This window comes from Rissa tridactyla, chromosome Z, assembly GCF_028500815.1.
Source record: "Rissa tridactyla isolate bRisTri1 chromosome Z, bRisTri1.patW.cur.20221130, whole genome shotgun sequence".
Lineage (NCBI taxonomy): Eukaryota > Metazoa > Chordata > Aves > Charadriiformes > Laridae > Rissa > Rissa tridactyla.
In genome coordinates this window covers 3,717,923-3,731,743 of record NC_071497.1, presented here as the reverse complement: position 1 = coordinate 3,731,743, position 13,821 = coordinate 3,717,923, and the positions used below count along the sequence as shown (strand labels likewise).

General features: G+C 39.7%; 1 protein-coding gene across 17 annotated transcripts in view; it reads left to right on the top strand.

Annotated features, from left to right (window-relative positions):
* Window positions 1-13,821, top strand: part of ADGRV1 (adhesion G protein-coupled receptor V1) — a 304,201-nt gene that overhangs the window by 231,903 nt on the left and 58,477 nt on the right. For all 17 annotated transcript variants that reach the window (XM_054186136.1, XM_054186133.1, XM_054186132.1 and 14 more), the window contains one exon: window positions 13,511-13,668. In XM_054186136.1, coding sequence (XP_054042111.1) covers window positions 13,511-13,668 — 158 coding nt within the window. The remainder of the gene's footprint in view (window positions 1-13,510; window positions 13,669-13,821) is intronic.

Here is a 13,821-nt window from a genome sequence, read left to right as displayed (position 1 = left end):
GGGAGTTGAAGACCCTCTGCTCTGCAGGCTCACAAATTTAGGTTTTTCAGGCTGCTTGTGAGGAAAGAAACTGGTACTTCCTCCCCAGCAGCAGCGCTGCGGGTTTCCGCTCGGCGCGGTGCCCTGCACATGCTGTACCGAGAGCTGCCTCCGTTTGCAAAGCAAGGGGGGGAAAAAAAAACACCAACCCACCCTGAACACCCCAAACAAACAAAACTCTACGTATTGCAAAAGCCTCTGTTAACACCCAGCGCTGGAGATTCTCTGGCTGCGTTGTTTGGAGGTGAGAATGGAGACAAAGTGTGCCTTTTTAAAAAAAAAAACAACTCACTAATAGCAGGAAGGGCTGCCTGTGGTTCACTTATCAGCAAGAACATTTATTTATATTAGTGTTCTTCGCTTATCAGCAACAGCACTGACATGAGCTTGTGGTAGAAGTTCAGCAAGCACTGTATTGTTTAAGTTAAAAAAAGAGAGAAATCTTTATAAATGCTTGGTGTGTTTTGTTAACGTTTGTAATTTGTTTTACCTGACATTTTCTTAGCTTTCCTAAACATCTGATCTTACTGGTAGAAAGCCTACTTATTTTTAGCAAATTTCCTTTTTAAATTACAAAAAGGATTTCTTTTTTTCAGAACGAGAAGCAACAGGAACTGACATTTAAATAGCTTCAGATATGGATCATGCGGAGAGAAGTGTAATATTTGCAACTGTTCTGTCTGTCATCTTAAATTTCAGAGGTGCTTTACACACTGTTCTTTGGGACTGGAACCTACTAATATTAGAAAACATTTTGCTTCATAAAATGTAACTCCAGGAGAGTGCCAGATTTTAAAAAACTTCTGTAATTGTCATGCACCCTTTAATTTCAATACAGTCAGTATTTAGGACCCAATTCTCACAGTTGCCTATGTTTTTTTATGTAAAGAAATAGGCAAAATATTTCTAGTAAGAGCATGTGCATATGCAAACACCGCTCTAAAATCTTAAACTGTCTAGTTAGAAATTTCCAGCATGTAATGGATACGTTTCCAAGATTTTTTTTTGTAATAAAATTAGAATTCAAGCTCTTTTCATAATGCTGTACTGCAACTCAACTTAAGAAAACCAGAGTTCAGTTTAAAATTTGAGACAGTCCGTGTAATTTGGCCAGCGTGGGTTAAGCGTGTGGTTCATCTGCAAGTCGTTGGGGGGAAAAAAGAGAAAAAAAAAAGAAAAAAAAAAAAGTGGCAGGGATTTTCCAAAGAATACAGGAGAGCTGGTGGGGAACCAGCCCAGGGGGTGTCAGCGGGACGAGGGCTGGGTGATGCCTCTTTGAAAGGTCCGGCAACACCCTTGGACTCAGTTATAAACCAGAGCTGCTTTCACCCTGCCATAAGGCCATTTTTTGGAGTTATCCGATGCAAATATAAATCAGAGAGCGCTCTCCTGGTTATTTTGAGCTACTTTCTTGTTGCAGAGCAACCAAAAAAAAAAAATGGTCTATTTCCTGAGAGTAACCCCTTGCTAAAAGAAACCCTTGCATATCGGAGAGTCATCCAAATATGAAGCCATGCCACATTTCAGTCAGCCTCCACTGCTTGAATAACCGCTCCGTCCTGCCAAACGTAATTTAGAGTACCCTGAGGCGGCTGTAATTTATGCTGACCGGTGTGAAATTGTTCTTCCCTGCTCGGTCCTGTAGAAAGATCAGCCTAGTTGGAGGGAAGGTCCTTGCTCAGTGTGCTCATACGAAGGTTTCTGGAGCCACGAATGATGACAGGGGACATACTGTGTCTTCCCGAGTCACGATACCACCTTCCAGTGTTCGGTTTACCCAAGACGTGTCACTTCTTCTTTTAAAACTTGCCGTGGGCCTGAACTTACGGTGGGTAATGAGCTGTTAGAAATGCAGAGCGCATCTGGCCGTTAATGCCCAGCTTCAGGACAGCTGCCACAGCCTTTTGAGTCTTACTTTTATCAAGGCATCCGTGGCCTGGTGTAGTGATGCTGGAAGCCAGACGCTTGTTTTTATCAAATCGTGTTTTTACACATTCTGGTGAGGGATGCATAGCATTTAGAAAAACAACATTATTATCATAATCATCATCATCACCATTATGTGATCATAATGTATTTTTAAAAGAATGGAAACTGTTGTTTCCTTTTAATACAGGTCATTATGCAGGTGCAGTACATTATTTTGTTATATTTATTATTTTTTTTCTAAAACTGCTGGAGTTTTCTGCATCAGACAAAGATGCTCAAACATTGCTCTCAGTTTCTGATGCAGCACAGACACGAGCATTCTCTTCTGCTGGCTGGGAAATTATGACATCCCAATTTGCAAAAAGACTAGTTTATATTTAGGCTCTCATTTGTATATGTTATTATTTTGACTACTGAAATATGACTACTACAGTTTGAACTTAGTCTAATGAATCAGTATTTCAATATACTTTATTAGCTGATTTTAAGTGACACATAAACCACTGTAATAAAACTGTAAGGAGATACTTTCTCCTAATCATTGTTGGGTTTTCTGTAGAAGTTTGATTTTACCACCGTAAGGCATGACAAAGAAAAAAGAAAAAGGTGTATAAATTTTCAGGACCAACTTGAAATACTATAAAGGTACCTGATTCTCTCCCACTGTTAGGTATCCACCATCACCCAAAATTATCAGTTTCACTACCTCTCCTACAATTGGGGAGGTTACTACTTGCTACGTTTGAAAATGTTTTGAATTATAAAATGATGCCTCAGATTCCAAATATTCGTGCCAAATAAAAGAGCTCCAAGGACTGATACCTGGCCCACAGGTTAAGTGACACAGGCTCGTTCCCATTCACATTTGTTTGAAATCTCTCCCCCAGTCAAAACTACGTAGCACTTGGTCCTGTATCTGCTCAGGTCTCTTCAAGGACTCTTCATAGCAATAAAATGCATTACTTTGTGTTGTGGTTTTTGTTGGTTTTTGTTTTTGTTTTTTCCAGAGTATCTGAAACAACGTGAGCTGCATTGACAGTAACCAGGGAGTGTTTTTATAGCACAAGACTGAGGGTGTGTGTGGTGTGCCCTCACAGCTGGCATGTGAGCATTTTTGAGAGCCCTAAGACCTGGAATTGGGATGGAGTAGTGCTGATAGGATGAATCAGTAGAGGATGGAAGGAGTAAAATCTGCTGTAGTTTCATCAAGAATGACTTTTTTTTCGACACAGTCTGCCTCTGCCTGGACATTGTTTTGAAAATACCTACTTGGAGCAGTGCTAAACAGAGTTAGGTATTTTGGATGGTAAGAGGCTCCGTGCTTTATCACAGATGCCTACATCTTCATTTGCTAGTGTGGATGTCCCCCACTCAGTCCGTATTAAATGAGACAAGAACTCTTCCTGAATCCTTGTTTTTCCTTTTCGCTTAACCAAGCAGATGTATTGTGCCAACACTGGACCAACACTTGGTTAAAAAAATGTTGTTTCAAGCTGTACTTCCATGTTACTGCATCCCTAGAGACAGAGGCCTGATTGTCTAAGGACTGTCCTGGCAGCTGCATTCTCCTTCATTTTGCCTTTTGACCTGGCACTAACATCCTAAGAAGCCTTTTAAAAATTATTTTGCATCACTAAGTTTTCTTCCTGTGCTGCAAATGGAAATTGTAATCTTTATAGCCCTTCCTTAATAAGTGTAGATGACAGAAGCGTTGCTCAATACTATTATTTATACGCCTTGTTATTACCCAGAGCACACCTGAAACCAATGGTTGCTTTCTGAAGACTTAGGAAAAAAATGTAAACCTTGGGATGTTATGTTGTATTGCAATGCGCTTTGCTCTTTGCAAGGGGAAAAAAATTAAAACTCTTTGCTGATGGGTCGTTTTAAAATTCATTTGTTTGTGTTTTATGCCTATCTTTAGAGAGATTCGCTGACCAGTAGCAGGATGCAAGACATATTAGCAGTGAAAGTAAAGGTTTTGGTAAACATTATTTGAGGTACCGGCTAAACACTGGAGCTCTTCATGTGGTTTTCACTCTTGTGCATCTGAAGGACTACTTTTCCTATTGTGCAGTTTGGATTATGCAATATTTTAGCTGACTAAGGGTATAAATAAGCTTGCTTATCATCGGGGGCATTGGCGGGCAATGTCCCAAATACCAAACAGGCTGTAAATAAAATACAAGCTAGGCATATTCTCTGGATGTGTGCAGTTATCCTGGGCGTGCGCGCCGTTTGCAGCTATTGATAATGAAGGGAAGGGTAAAGGGAGAAAGGAGCAGGGGAAAGGAAAGAAGAAATGAAAAGGCAAGGCAAGGCAAGGAAAGAAAAGAAAAGGAGTAGAATTCAGAAATGATCCACAGTGGAAAAAAGAAAGCTCAGCTGATCTTCTCTGTTTCCTATTTTGGGCTTGACTGTGGATTGCCTAGGAAATGTTTAACGAGCGTTCACCAGAAGAGAAAGTTTTATCTGCATTAGAACTGAACCTCAGGGGCTTCATTGGAAAGAGTGGTTCAAACAAGAAATAAGAGCTGCCGAACATCTTTCGTTGTAAGGCATGTGATTTAGGTATTTTTTTTTATTTTTTTTTTTTTCAAGGATAAATTTCTGGGGTTGAAAGAACCTTGCTAGTTTGTGTCTGGATTCTCTTTTAAGGGACCTAGCCCTGATCTTTGTGGATCAGCTAAAGGCAGCTAATCCCTTCTGTGACTACCCGGGTAGCCGGCTGCCAATCTTGGTGTAGCTTAAGCCCCTCAGCTTGTGTTTTCCAGCAAGAAAAATGTACTACAACATGGAGAAAGTATTATTCTTTTGCTTTTTGCCTACTGTAGATTGCAAGTTCCTTTGCCTACTGTAGTTTGCCAATACATGTCCCTTCTTTTTAGAAAGAAAAAAAAAAACCTGAAACCAACTAAGCAAATCAAAACAATTTTTTTCAGTCTTTCTGAGCGGACCATAAGACCTCTGGTAGGTTCATTGCTCTCCTGTGAACTTTCTTCATGCAATTCATGTTTTTGAAACGTGCTAAAACCAGACGCAGCTTGCCACTGAGGTTTTTGTAACGCTGACTAGAGCAGAACAGTTGCTTCACAGGCGTTGCACCATGTACTGCTGTTCATACACCCGGGTATCTGCCTCTGCAACAGCAGAATCAAGTTGCCACTCACGTTCTGCTCAGTGTGATCCACAGTAATTTCCAGATTCCCTTCTGCAGAATTAAGAACTAGCCAGCGAGTGTGGGAGGTGTGTAGTAGTTCTACAAATTTGCTTTCCTTGTGTCACATCCCACTACATAATTCAGGCAGTGTCAAAAGTTTCCAGGTGCGCTTATAAACCAAACCTGCAACTTCATGAAAGAATGAAATGAAGTTTATCTCATGTAGTCTCTTGTCCAGAAAAGCACCGTGATTTTTGCTTTTTAATTCTTCATGAGCTGAATGTTTTATCATGTCTCATATTTGGTTGCCTCTGTTCAAAAGCCTGACACATCAGTTAGATCATGTTGTCGCCCTTTTTGACCTTTGGAGCAATGTCAGTACCTATCTAGTTATCTCAAATTTCCGTATGTATTCCAAGGCATATTGAAAAAGGCTGTCAATGGACTAACTATGTTATCAGGTAATTTTTTCCTAATTCTTGGATGAAACTTTTCAAGGAGTCATGGGTTTAAAATGTCCTTCAAATATTGCTCAACATCTTCCTTGGTTACTAATAGACTGGAAAATATTACATATACCTCATATAATACAAGCCTGGGATAAAGGAGTTTCCATTCAAATTTACCACAGCCCAAAGCTGGGAAAGAAATACATTGAATGTCAGTTATAACTCATAATGCTATTGACATCTGAGATCCGTTCTGAAAAAGTAGCATGGTATTCTGTGGGGACATGCGGAAAGAATTGTATCTTGCCAAGAATAATTAGCTATGCAAAAATAGGATGGGGAGTAACTGGCCGTTTACCAGTTCTTCAGGCAAAGATCTCATGCACATTGTGGATGATAAAATGAGCGTGAGTCAACAACTTTGTGCTACAGCACAAGAGGCAGACATGGTATTGGCCTATATGTAAAGCAGTGTAGTCTTAAGGACACATAAAGTCATTCTGCTGCAGCCATGTACTGAGAGGACACGCTCTCAAAGGTGCTGGACCCCATAATTTAAGAAATACGTTAGCAAAGCGGTGTAATCAATGAGACTGGCAAAAGCCTTAAATACAAATTATGCTCAGACAGACTGAAAGATCTAGACCTGTTCAGTTGAAAGAAGACTAGAGGGGGAAATCGTAGCAATTTACAGGTAGATAAGGAAATGCTGCAGCGAAGAAGGGAAAAATCTGTTTCACCGTCCGTGTTGGCTATGCCAAGACATAACGTGCATAAACCGCACCAAAGGCGAGTGAAGTTTAACACTGTGAAATGGTCTCTAGAGAAGCACTGAAACAGGTTTCTTGGAGAGGTTGCGTGTTCTTTATCAGGCTAGACCGACATCAGGCAGAAATGACGTCACATGTGGTATAGAGAAAAGCTTTTTTATGCAGAGAAAGCTTTTTAGTTCACTGCCACAGGACAGTTGCCTTTAGCAAAAGGTTCACGTGGACAGTGAGCCATTCCTGATGGTGCTTCAGAAATATTTGTAAGTTTTCCCTGATGTTAAACCATCCCCTAGCTGTATCCATGGCACTGTCACAGGCCAACACTTGCTGCAATGTTGGGTAGCAATGGGGCATCCGTTACACAGGCAGGTGTTTTTTGGCTGGGTTGCAAACTTCCTATCTGTGCGGTAAAGCTCAAAAAAACTCCAAATAAATGCTCCGTTGCCCAAGGTAGCCATAAAGCACATCAAATTGGCCCACTCTCTTTAATTCAGTCTTCCACTGAGTTTTAAAAAGTCTTAAGTCCGTGTTTTTGGGGTGTTGTGCGGGCTATTTTTAGTGTATCTGGAAGACTGCATGAAAGGGAATGAAGACCGTGGGTCTAAACCCACGCACCTTTGGCACCATGAATTTTTGTATAATCTTGTAGGAATATCTCATGTACTCTAGAAACAGAAATTTCTCTGGTGTGAATGTGGCTTGAATTTCCTCAGGAACCAGTGACGATTATGTCAAATGTTACCCATTTTAACCTTAGCATACCCTTTCTGACTGGTTCTCTTTGCATCAATTCATAGAAACATAAGTTTCTTAAAAAAAACCCAACACATACAACAAAGTTGTCTGCATGTTTCTTTCCCTGACAGAGGAGTGGAAAACAAAACACAGCACAAACACTAACCTTGTTGCTTAACATATTTATGTAAAATGAGTACTGTTACAATATAAAAGAAAAAAAGAGTGGAACTGTATAATCTGTTCAGGCTGAGAAATTGTTGGGTTCAGCAGGCTTTGAGGGTTCTGCTCTGAGGGTGTGCCCACCACCGATTTGGTCTCAAACCGTTGCTAAAACCAGCGTTTTCCTGCACGCAGTTTTAAAGTAAATGAGCATTATTTTTTGTTTGGCTCTTAAGTGCTCTGCTTCAGAGTTCATTGGCTCATAAGCCACTCTGCGTTGATTCACTGCAATGATTCCACCATCGTGGTAGGTGGCCATGTGCATAAAACATCAGCAGGCCCGAATCGTGCGTGCAGGGTCCCTGGACCAGCGCCTCTAGCTTGGTGCTGGGGGAAATAAAATACCACAGCGTTAGCTGGACACTCAGCTGCTTTGGGTTTGTACCTCACTGCCAAAAGCTGTAAAGGTATTTGATATAAAGAACAGCAGCATTCCAAAACAAGCGGAAAGTTGGTTGAAGGACCAGAGGGAGCTGCATAAACTCCAGTAAGAATTATTACAGTAGATGTAGGCCCACGCAGGAGCAATTCATCAGGTGAAATTGCACTTATATATCTATCTATATCTGTATCTGTATCTCTATCTCTATCTATCTATATCTATATCTATATCTATATCTATATCTATATCTATATCTATATCTATCTCTATCTCTATATCTATCTCTATCTCTATCTCTATCTCTATCTCTATCTATCTATATATCTATGTCTATATCTAATCTACATATATATACATACATATATATAGCAGAGAACTGAGTTTGTTGGTGATTCTGAGATGCAGTACAAGAGATCGATGTTGTCAGAGGGGTATACTTAACAACTGTGTCAAAACGAAAAGCCCAGAGCTTCCACCTATTAAAAACCTATAATGTTTTCAAAAGACGGTTTATTATCGAAACTGTGAAGCTGCCCAAAACATGAGAAGCAGACAATAAATACTATGAGTTCATAGAAGAAAGATATTTTAGGTTTTGGTATGTTGCTTAGATACAGGTCATACACAATTTGCTGAAGATAATTTGTCAGATTAACAACTTTTTAGCAAGTAATTATTTGCAAAAAACATTTCCATTGTCTGGCCTGCTCTGCACTTAGTACAAAAGCGTTGAGCATGTTCTAGAAGAAATATGAAGTGCCAACTCAAGGGTAACGTAGCCTTCTTCTACAACAAAACCAAAATCTGGAACAGAGCAAATTGCATTTTAAGAAAGCCCAGAGCGTGTGAACATCTAGAAGTATATGTAGATCATAACCTAACTTGCATATATTAATTTTTTAGCAATGTCTCATCTACTTTCTGAAGAATTTGCTGAGTAAGCATGAATAAATGATTCCAGCTTTGCCTTTCATTAGGTTATTTTAGGTACACCGACTTCTTTCTCCGCATGGAGGTGATGAAATACAAACAGAAGCGCAAATTTATGTGCCTGACCTTTGCCTTTTACCTTCCTGGTGTAACATGCGCGACATGAGCAAATTCACATGGTGCCACAGTTCTCCGTTCTGTGTGACAGGGGGCCCAAAGCAAGGGAGAAGCTCAAGAGCTGTCGAGCTTTGTGCCCAGGATTAAGCAGTAATAATGAAAATAAAAATAAATAATAACCAAAGAAATAGCAACAACAACAGGAATAATAACAATCTAGGTCTAGCTCCAGAGGGAAGCGCACGTGACAAGCAAAAGTCAAAAGGTTAGCTCCCTGCTGACAAAACTAAAAGAGAACACCAGATATTTTTTGTTAGACCAAAAGACTTGCAATTTTTTGTCAAACTTAACTTTCCATAGTTTCCAGATGCATTTGGAGGAGATGATTGTCCTTAGAATTCAAGGCACGGCAATACAGGAATGAATCTGTGCATAAGACATTGAGCTATTTTAAGTCTTTCTTGCTTAGAAGGGAACAAAATATGTCATTCCTTGCATTGAATACCTTCCTTAAATGTTTTAATTAGTTCATATTTCCTTAACAATGTTGCCCGGTTGATTGTTGTGGAGTTTTTTTTGCTTTGTTTTTCTTTTGTGTTTTGTTTTTTTTTTTCCCTTTTAAATATTAATTATATAATTGTGCTAACAAATAGTTCCAGTATACATCTTGTCAGTTTTTTTGTCTTTTTCCCTTAAAAATATTTGGAAAAATAAAAGAGGGCCTTCCATATCTTATGTAGCTTGAATCCCTCTCCAGATTTTAGGAAATGTTTACGGGTTTAAGGGTTCACAAAAGACTTCACAAATACACTTAAAGTGTCATATGAGAAGAAAGCAAGCCTAGCAATCCCTTTTTCATAGATTAGAAGCCGGGGTAAAACAAACCCAAGGTAAAGCCTTGATTCTGTCTAGGCAATAAGTGAGGTCATATTAATCAATGAATTGATTTACATGTATATGATTTTATGAGACTACATTTTTTCCAAAGGGAAAATCATATTGCCTGTTAATTTCTATGTCCTAATCTCCCCATATTTGTTGTTTTTAAAAGTATCAATTTAGATCGAATGAACATCAGTAGTAGGTCTCAAGAGAGAAAAAAAAAAGTCATATACTAAAGCTCTTTCTCCTCATTCTAGTCCTAGTATAAAATACAATCTTATTGCTTGGTATTGAAGGAAAGAAATTAATTTATTTTTTTTTTTCAGTTCTAAAATGATTAACAAAACATTTCATACTAGTATCGAATTATACCTTGAAGAAGACACATACTTCTAGTCTCTTTCATAGAATTATAATAGATACAGACCTACAGAGGGCTTTGGATAATGTGTTTAATGTTCTCATAAGTTGGAAAAAAAAATTTGTAAGTTAGAAATGTTTGAGATGGAAATAAATTGCTGTTTATGAGAAACGTGACTGTATGTGTGGAGTAGAGATCGGGAGGCTACCAGAGGGAGTCTTGAAGTTACTGAAAATAAACTAGATTAGCTAGAAATAGTGGAAGAGAATCAACCAATAGGAGTATGTTGCTGTTGAGGTTACCAGAGAAGTTTATAGTAATCAAAACAAAACCAGGGATCGAAACAAAGTCGATGGTCAGAGCAAAGTGGTCAAAACAGAACCAAAGCTGGACCATCCAGTCAGATAACAATACTCCAGAAGGGCAAGAGTGGAGGCAGCTTGGCATGAAAGCTGAAGAGTTGTCTTTTTGATGCTATAAGAGATGTAAGCTGGTAGCAAAACTTCTCACAACAGTCAGGGGGAAAAAATACAATTTGGTAATAGAAAGTGTTAATAGGAAGTCACAGAAACTTTGCAATAAGATGACCGTCTCTGAAGAAGCTAATAGTGTTTGATTTTTCTTGTCCCCATTGCACAAGGCATGTATTTCAATCGGTAACTGTGTTTTCTTTTTTTTTTTTTTTTATTACTCAGAGTCAAAACAAACAAAAGAAAAACCTTATACTTAGTCCAAGAAAGAAATGCAAAAAAAAACTTCATTATGCACAATGGCTCTGTCTTTCATGGATTAAAGACTGACTTTACAAAATCTAGTGCCTGTTTAAAAAAAACAAAACAAAACAAAACAAAAAAGGCAACTTGCTTGAAGGCTATACTGCAGGAGATAATGCTCTTCTTTAAACAAGTAACGTTGGTAATTACGTAGTTCATTCCAGTTTCCACAGCAGCCTTTTTCTATAGAATAGTTGGGTTCTGGAACACCAGATTAGTTGATGTGTTGGGACATTTTACTTCTATTCCCATCCAATGCTAGGAATGTGAGACACACCGCAGTTCCGTGTGACAAATGTGTCATGGTAGTGGAGTCATACATGTGTGTCCCTGGCGTCAAGTATGATAATTATTTTCAGTTGGTCCCTATTATGGTATCCTGTATGATTTCCAGCTTAAAAAATATCTTTCAACATATATTATTACACTTCTATATGTAAATAAAACTTACAGGAAGTAGTGGTCATCGTTGAATTGCTGGCCGTTGCGCTCAAGAAAAAAATCCAAAGCAAGCTTTGTAGGTTAATACAGCTTTGTGTATTTCTTGTCTACATAGCTTTTCAGTGTCTTGTAGCAAGTACCTAGGGGTATTAGTAAAAGTGATTCTTCCCTCTAGGTTCTCATTTTTATGCTGCTTTCATTAACTGAATATAGAGGAGAGTTCACAGAAGACTTTCAAGGTGTGCAGATAGTTTTTTAAGAGTATACGTGATCTCTGAAATACAAAGAGTATAAAATTAAAAAAAAATTACAGGTTTCAGAACATAAATATGATTTTATAGAAGAGTATACTTGTGCTAAGATTCTTGGCTTCATTATAATTAGGAAAATCAGCATAGGTTATGGTAATATGCCTTCATGTCTTAATGCTAATTGGACCCACTCAAGAATACATTTGGGGAACAAAAATAAATTTCATACCTAAGACGTGTTTAAAATTAGAAAGATGAAATGGATCATATGTCATGTCCAGGAAACAACCGTGTTGACAGCAGGTCAAGAGAAGTGATCCTTCCCCTCTGCTCAGCACTGGTGAGGCCACACCTGGAGCGCTGCATCCAGTTCTGGGCTTTCTCAGTACAAAAGAGACATGGTCGGACTGGACAAAGTCCAACGAAGGCCACCAAGATAAGTAAGGGCCTGGAGCATCTCCCCAGTGAGGAGAGGCTGACAGAGCTGGGACTGTTCAGTCTGGAGAAGAGAAGGCTCAGGGGAATCTTTTTAGTGTATATAAATACCTGTAGGGAGGGTGCAAAGAGGACGGAGCCAGGCTCTTTTCAGTGGTGCCCAGTGACAGGGCCAGAGGCAGTGGGCACAGGAGGCTCCATCTGAACATCAGGAAACACTTTGCTGTGAGGGTGACTGAGCACTGGCACAGGTTGCCAAGGGAGGTCGTGGAGTCTCCATCCTTGGAGATGTACAAAAGCCATCAGGACATGGTCCTGGGTAACTGGCTCTAGGTGGCCCTGCAGGGCGTCAGACAAGGTGACCTGCAGCGGTCCCTTCCTACCTTAACCATTCTGAGATTCTGTGAAGCAAACAGTTTTAATTGCAATAGAGAGTTCCTACCTTCCTTGTTGCTTACCTACTTGCTCAGTGATGTTATCAGGTGGTATCTCAGCTTGGTGTCTGACCGAGCCTGTACCTTCTCAGAGAGTTGTAGAAGGTATCTAGATTCTGCTGGAAATGATTTTGGGATCCACTGAGAGTGCTCTGGAAGAGCTGACACGGAATGGAACCCCAGAGGCTTGCAGGACATGCTAGGCAGAGTATGCACGACCACCAAAACAAACCCAGAAGGTATACCAGTGAAACATGTACCCAGGCTCTTCTCAGATGTATATTATACCAGCATTGACTCTAAGCTTATTTAGCAGACAAACAGAAGGGCTGGGTAAGTTACACCCTCTTAATAGGGATAGCAGTGACCACATACTCTCTAGACATAATGACTCCCAAGCTGTCCCTTGGGCTGCTCCGTTGTGCGTCATCTCGAGAGTAGGTCAGTGGCAGTAAAGCACATACTGACCTCCAGGGACTTCACAGAAAACCCTGGTCTCTCATACTGTCGAGAGCTCTCTCTAGCTATCATCTCCGTATCCCTCAAGTCATCGTCTTATATACGTGATTTGACTCTTTTTCAGGAATAACCCATGTTTCTGTCACATCTTTATAAATAATTATAACTTTAATGAATGGAAAGGGTAGGGAGAGACGGGACAATTTTTAAAAAATGGGAGGGAGTGAGCATTTGGCTGCAGTGTGCAAATGACATATAACTTCCAACAACTCGAGGAGGAATAGTTATCTTGCCTTTAAGACTTGTTCATTTATTTTAAAAATATATTTCTCAAAATCTAATTTGTGGTTTCAGGAGCTAAGTATAGAAAATTGCATAATGCCCTTTTCGACTTTGGTGACTAGGAGTGACCACATTAAATGAATATAGCATGCATGGAGTTTGTTGAAATATAATTTATTCCATTGCAACAGTTTAAATCTCTCCAACGTTGGTTAGGCTAAAATATAACAAGCATACTTTTAAGGTGCAAATGTTATATTCCTTAAGATACGGTGAGGAGATAAGAACCAGCAGAACCCTATGCATCCTATCAAGGATGGGAATAGAGATAAGGAATTTGTGGTATGTAAAGCATATCCTTTTCCAAAGAACACTTGTTTTTCGAAATTTCACTCATGAGTGTTCAAGGTGTCTGTTACGTTTATGAACAGCTTTTTTTTCCCCCATTTTTTCCATCAGGTGCTTCATTCCAAATGCCTACGCTGCTCTCTTCACCGCTGCTCTGGTGCCATTAATGTGCTTGGTGGTGGTTTTTGTGGTGTTCATCCACGCCTACCAGGTGACCCCACAATGGAAAGCGTACGATGATATTTTCAGAGGAAGAACAAATGCTGCAGGTATGGTTCGTTGCTGACCCCCGCACAAACAGGCTGGACTTTCAGAACGGTACTGTCTGTTCTCGCCGGTTCAGAAAACCCCACTAGAAACCACAGTTCAATAGATACCTACGCACTTGTTTAAGATTAGGCACGCTAGTGGTCCCTTTGAAG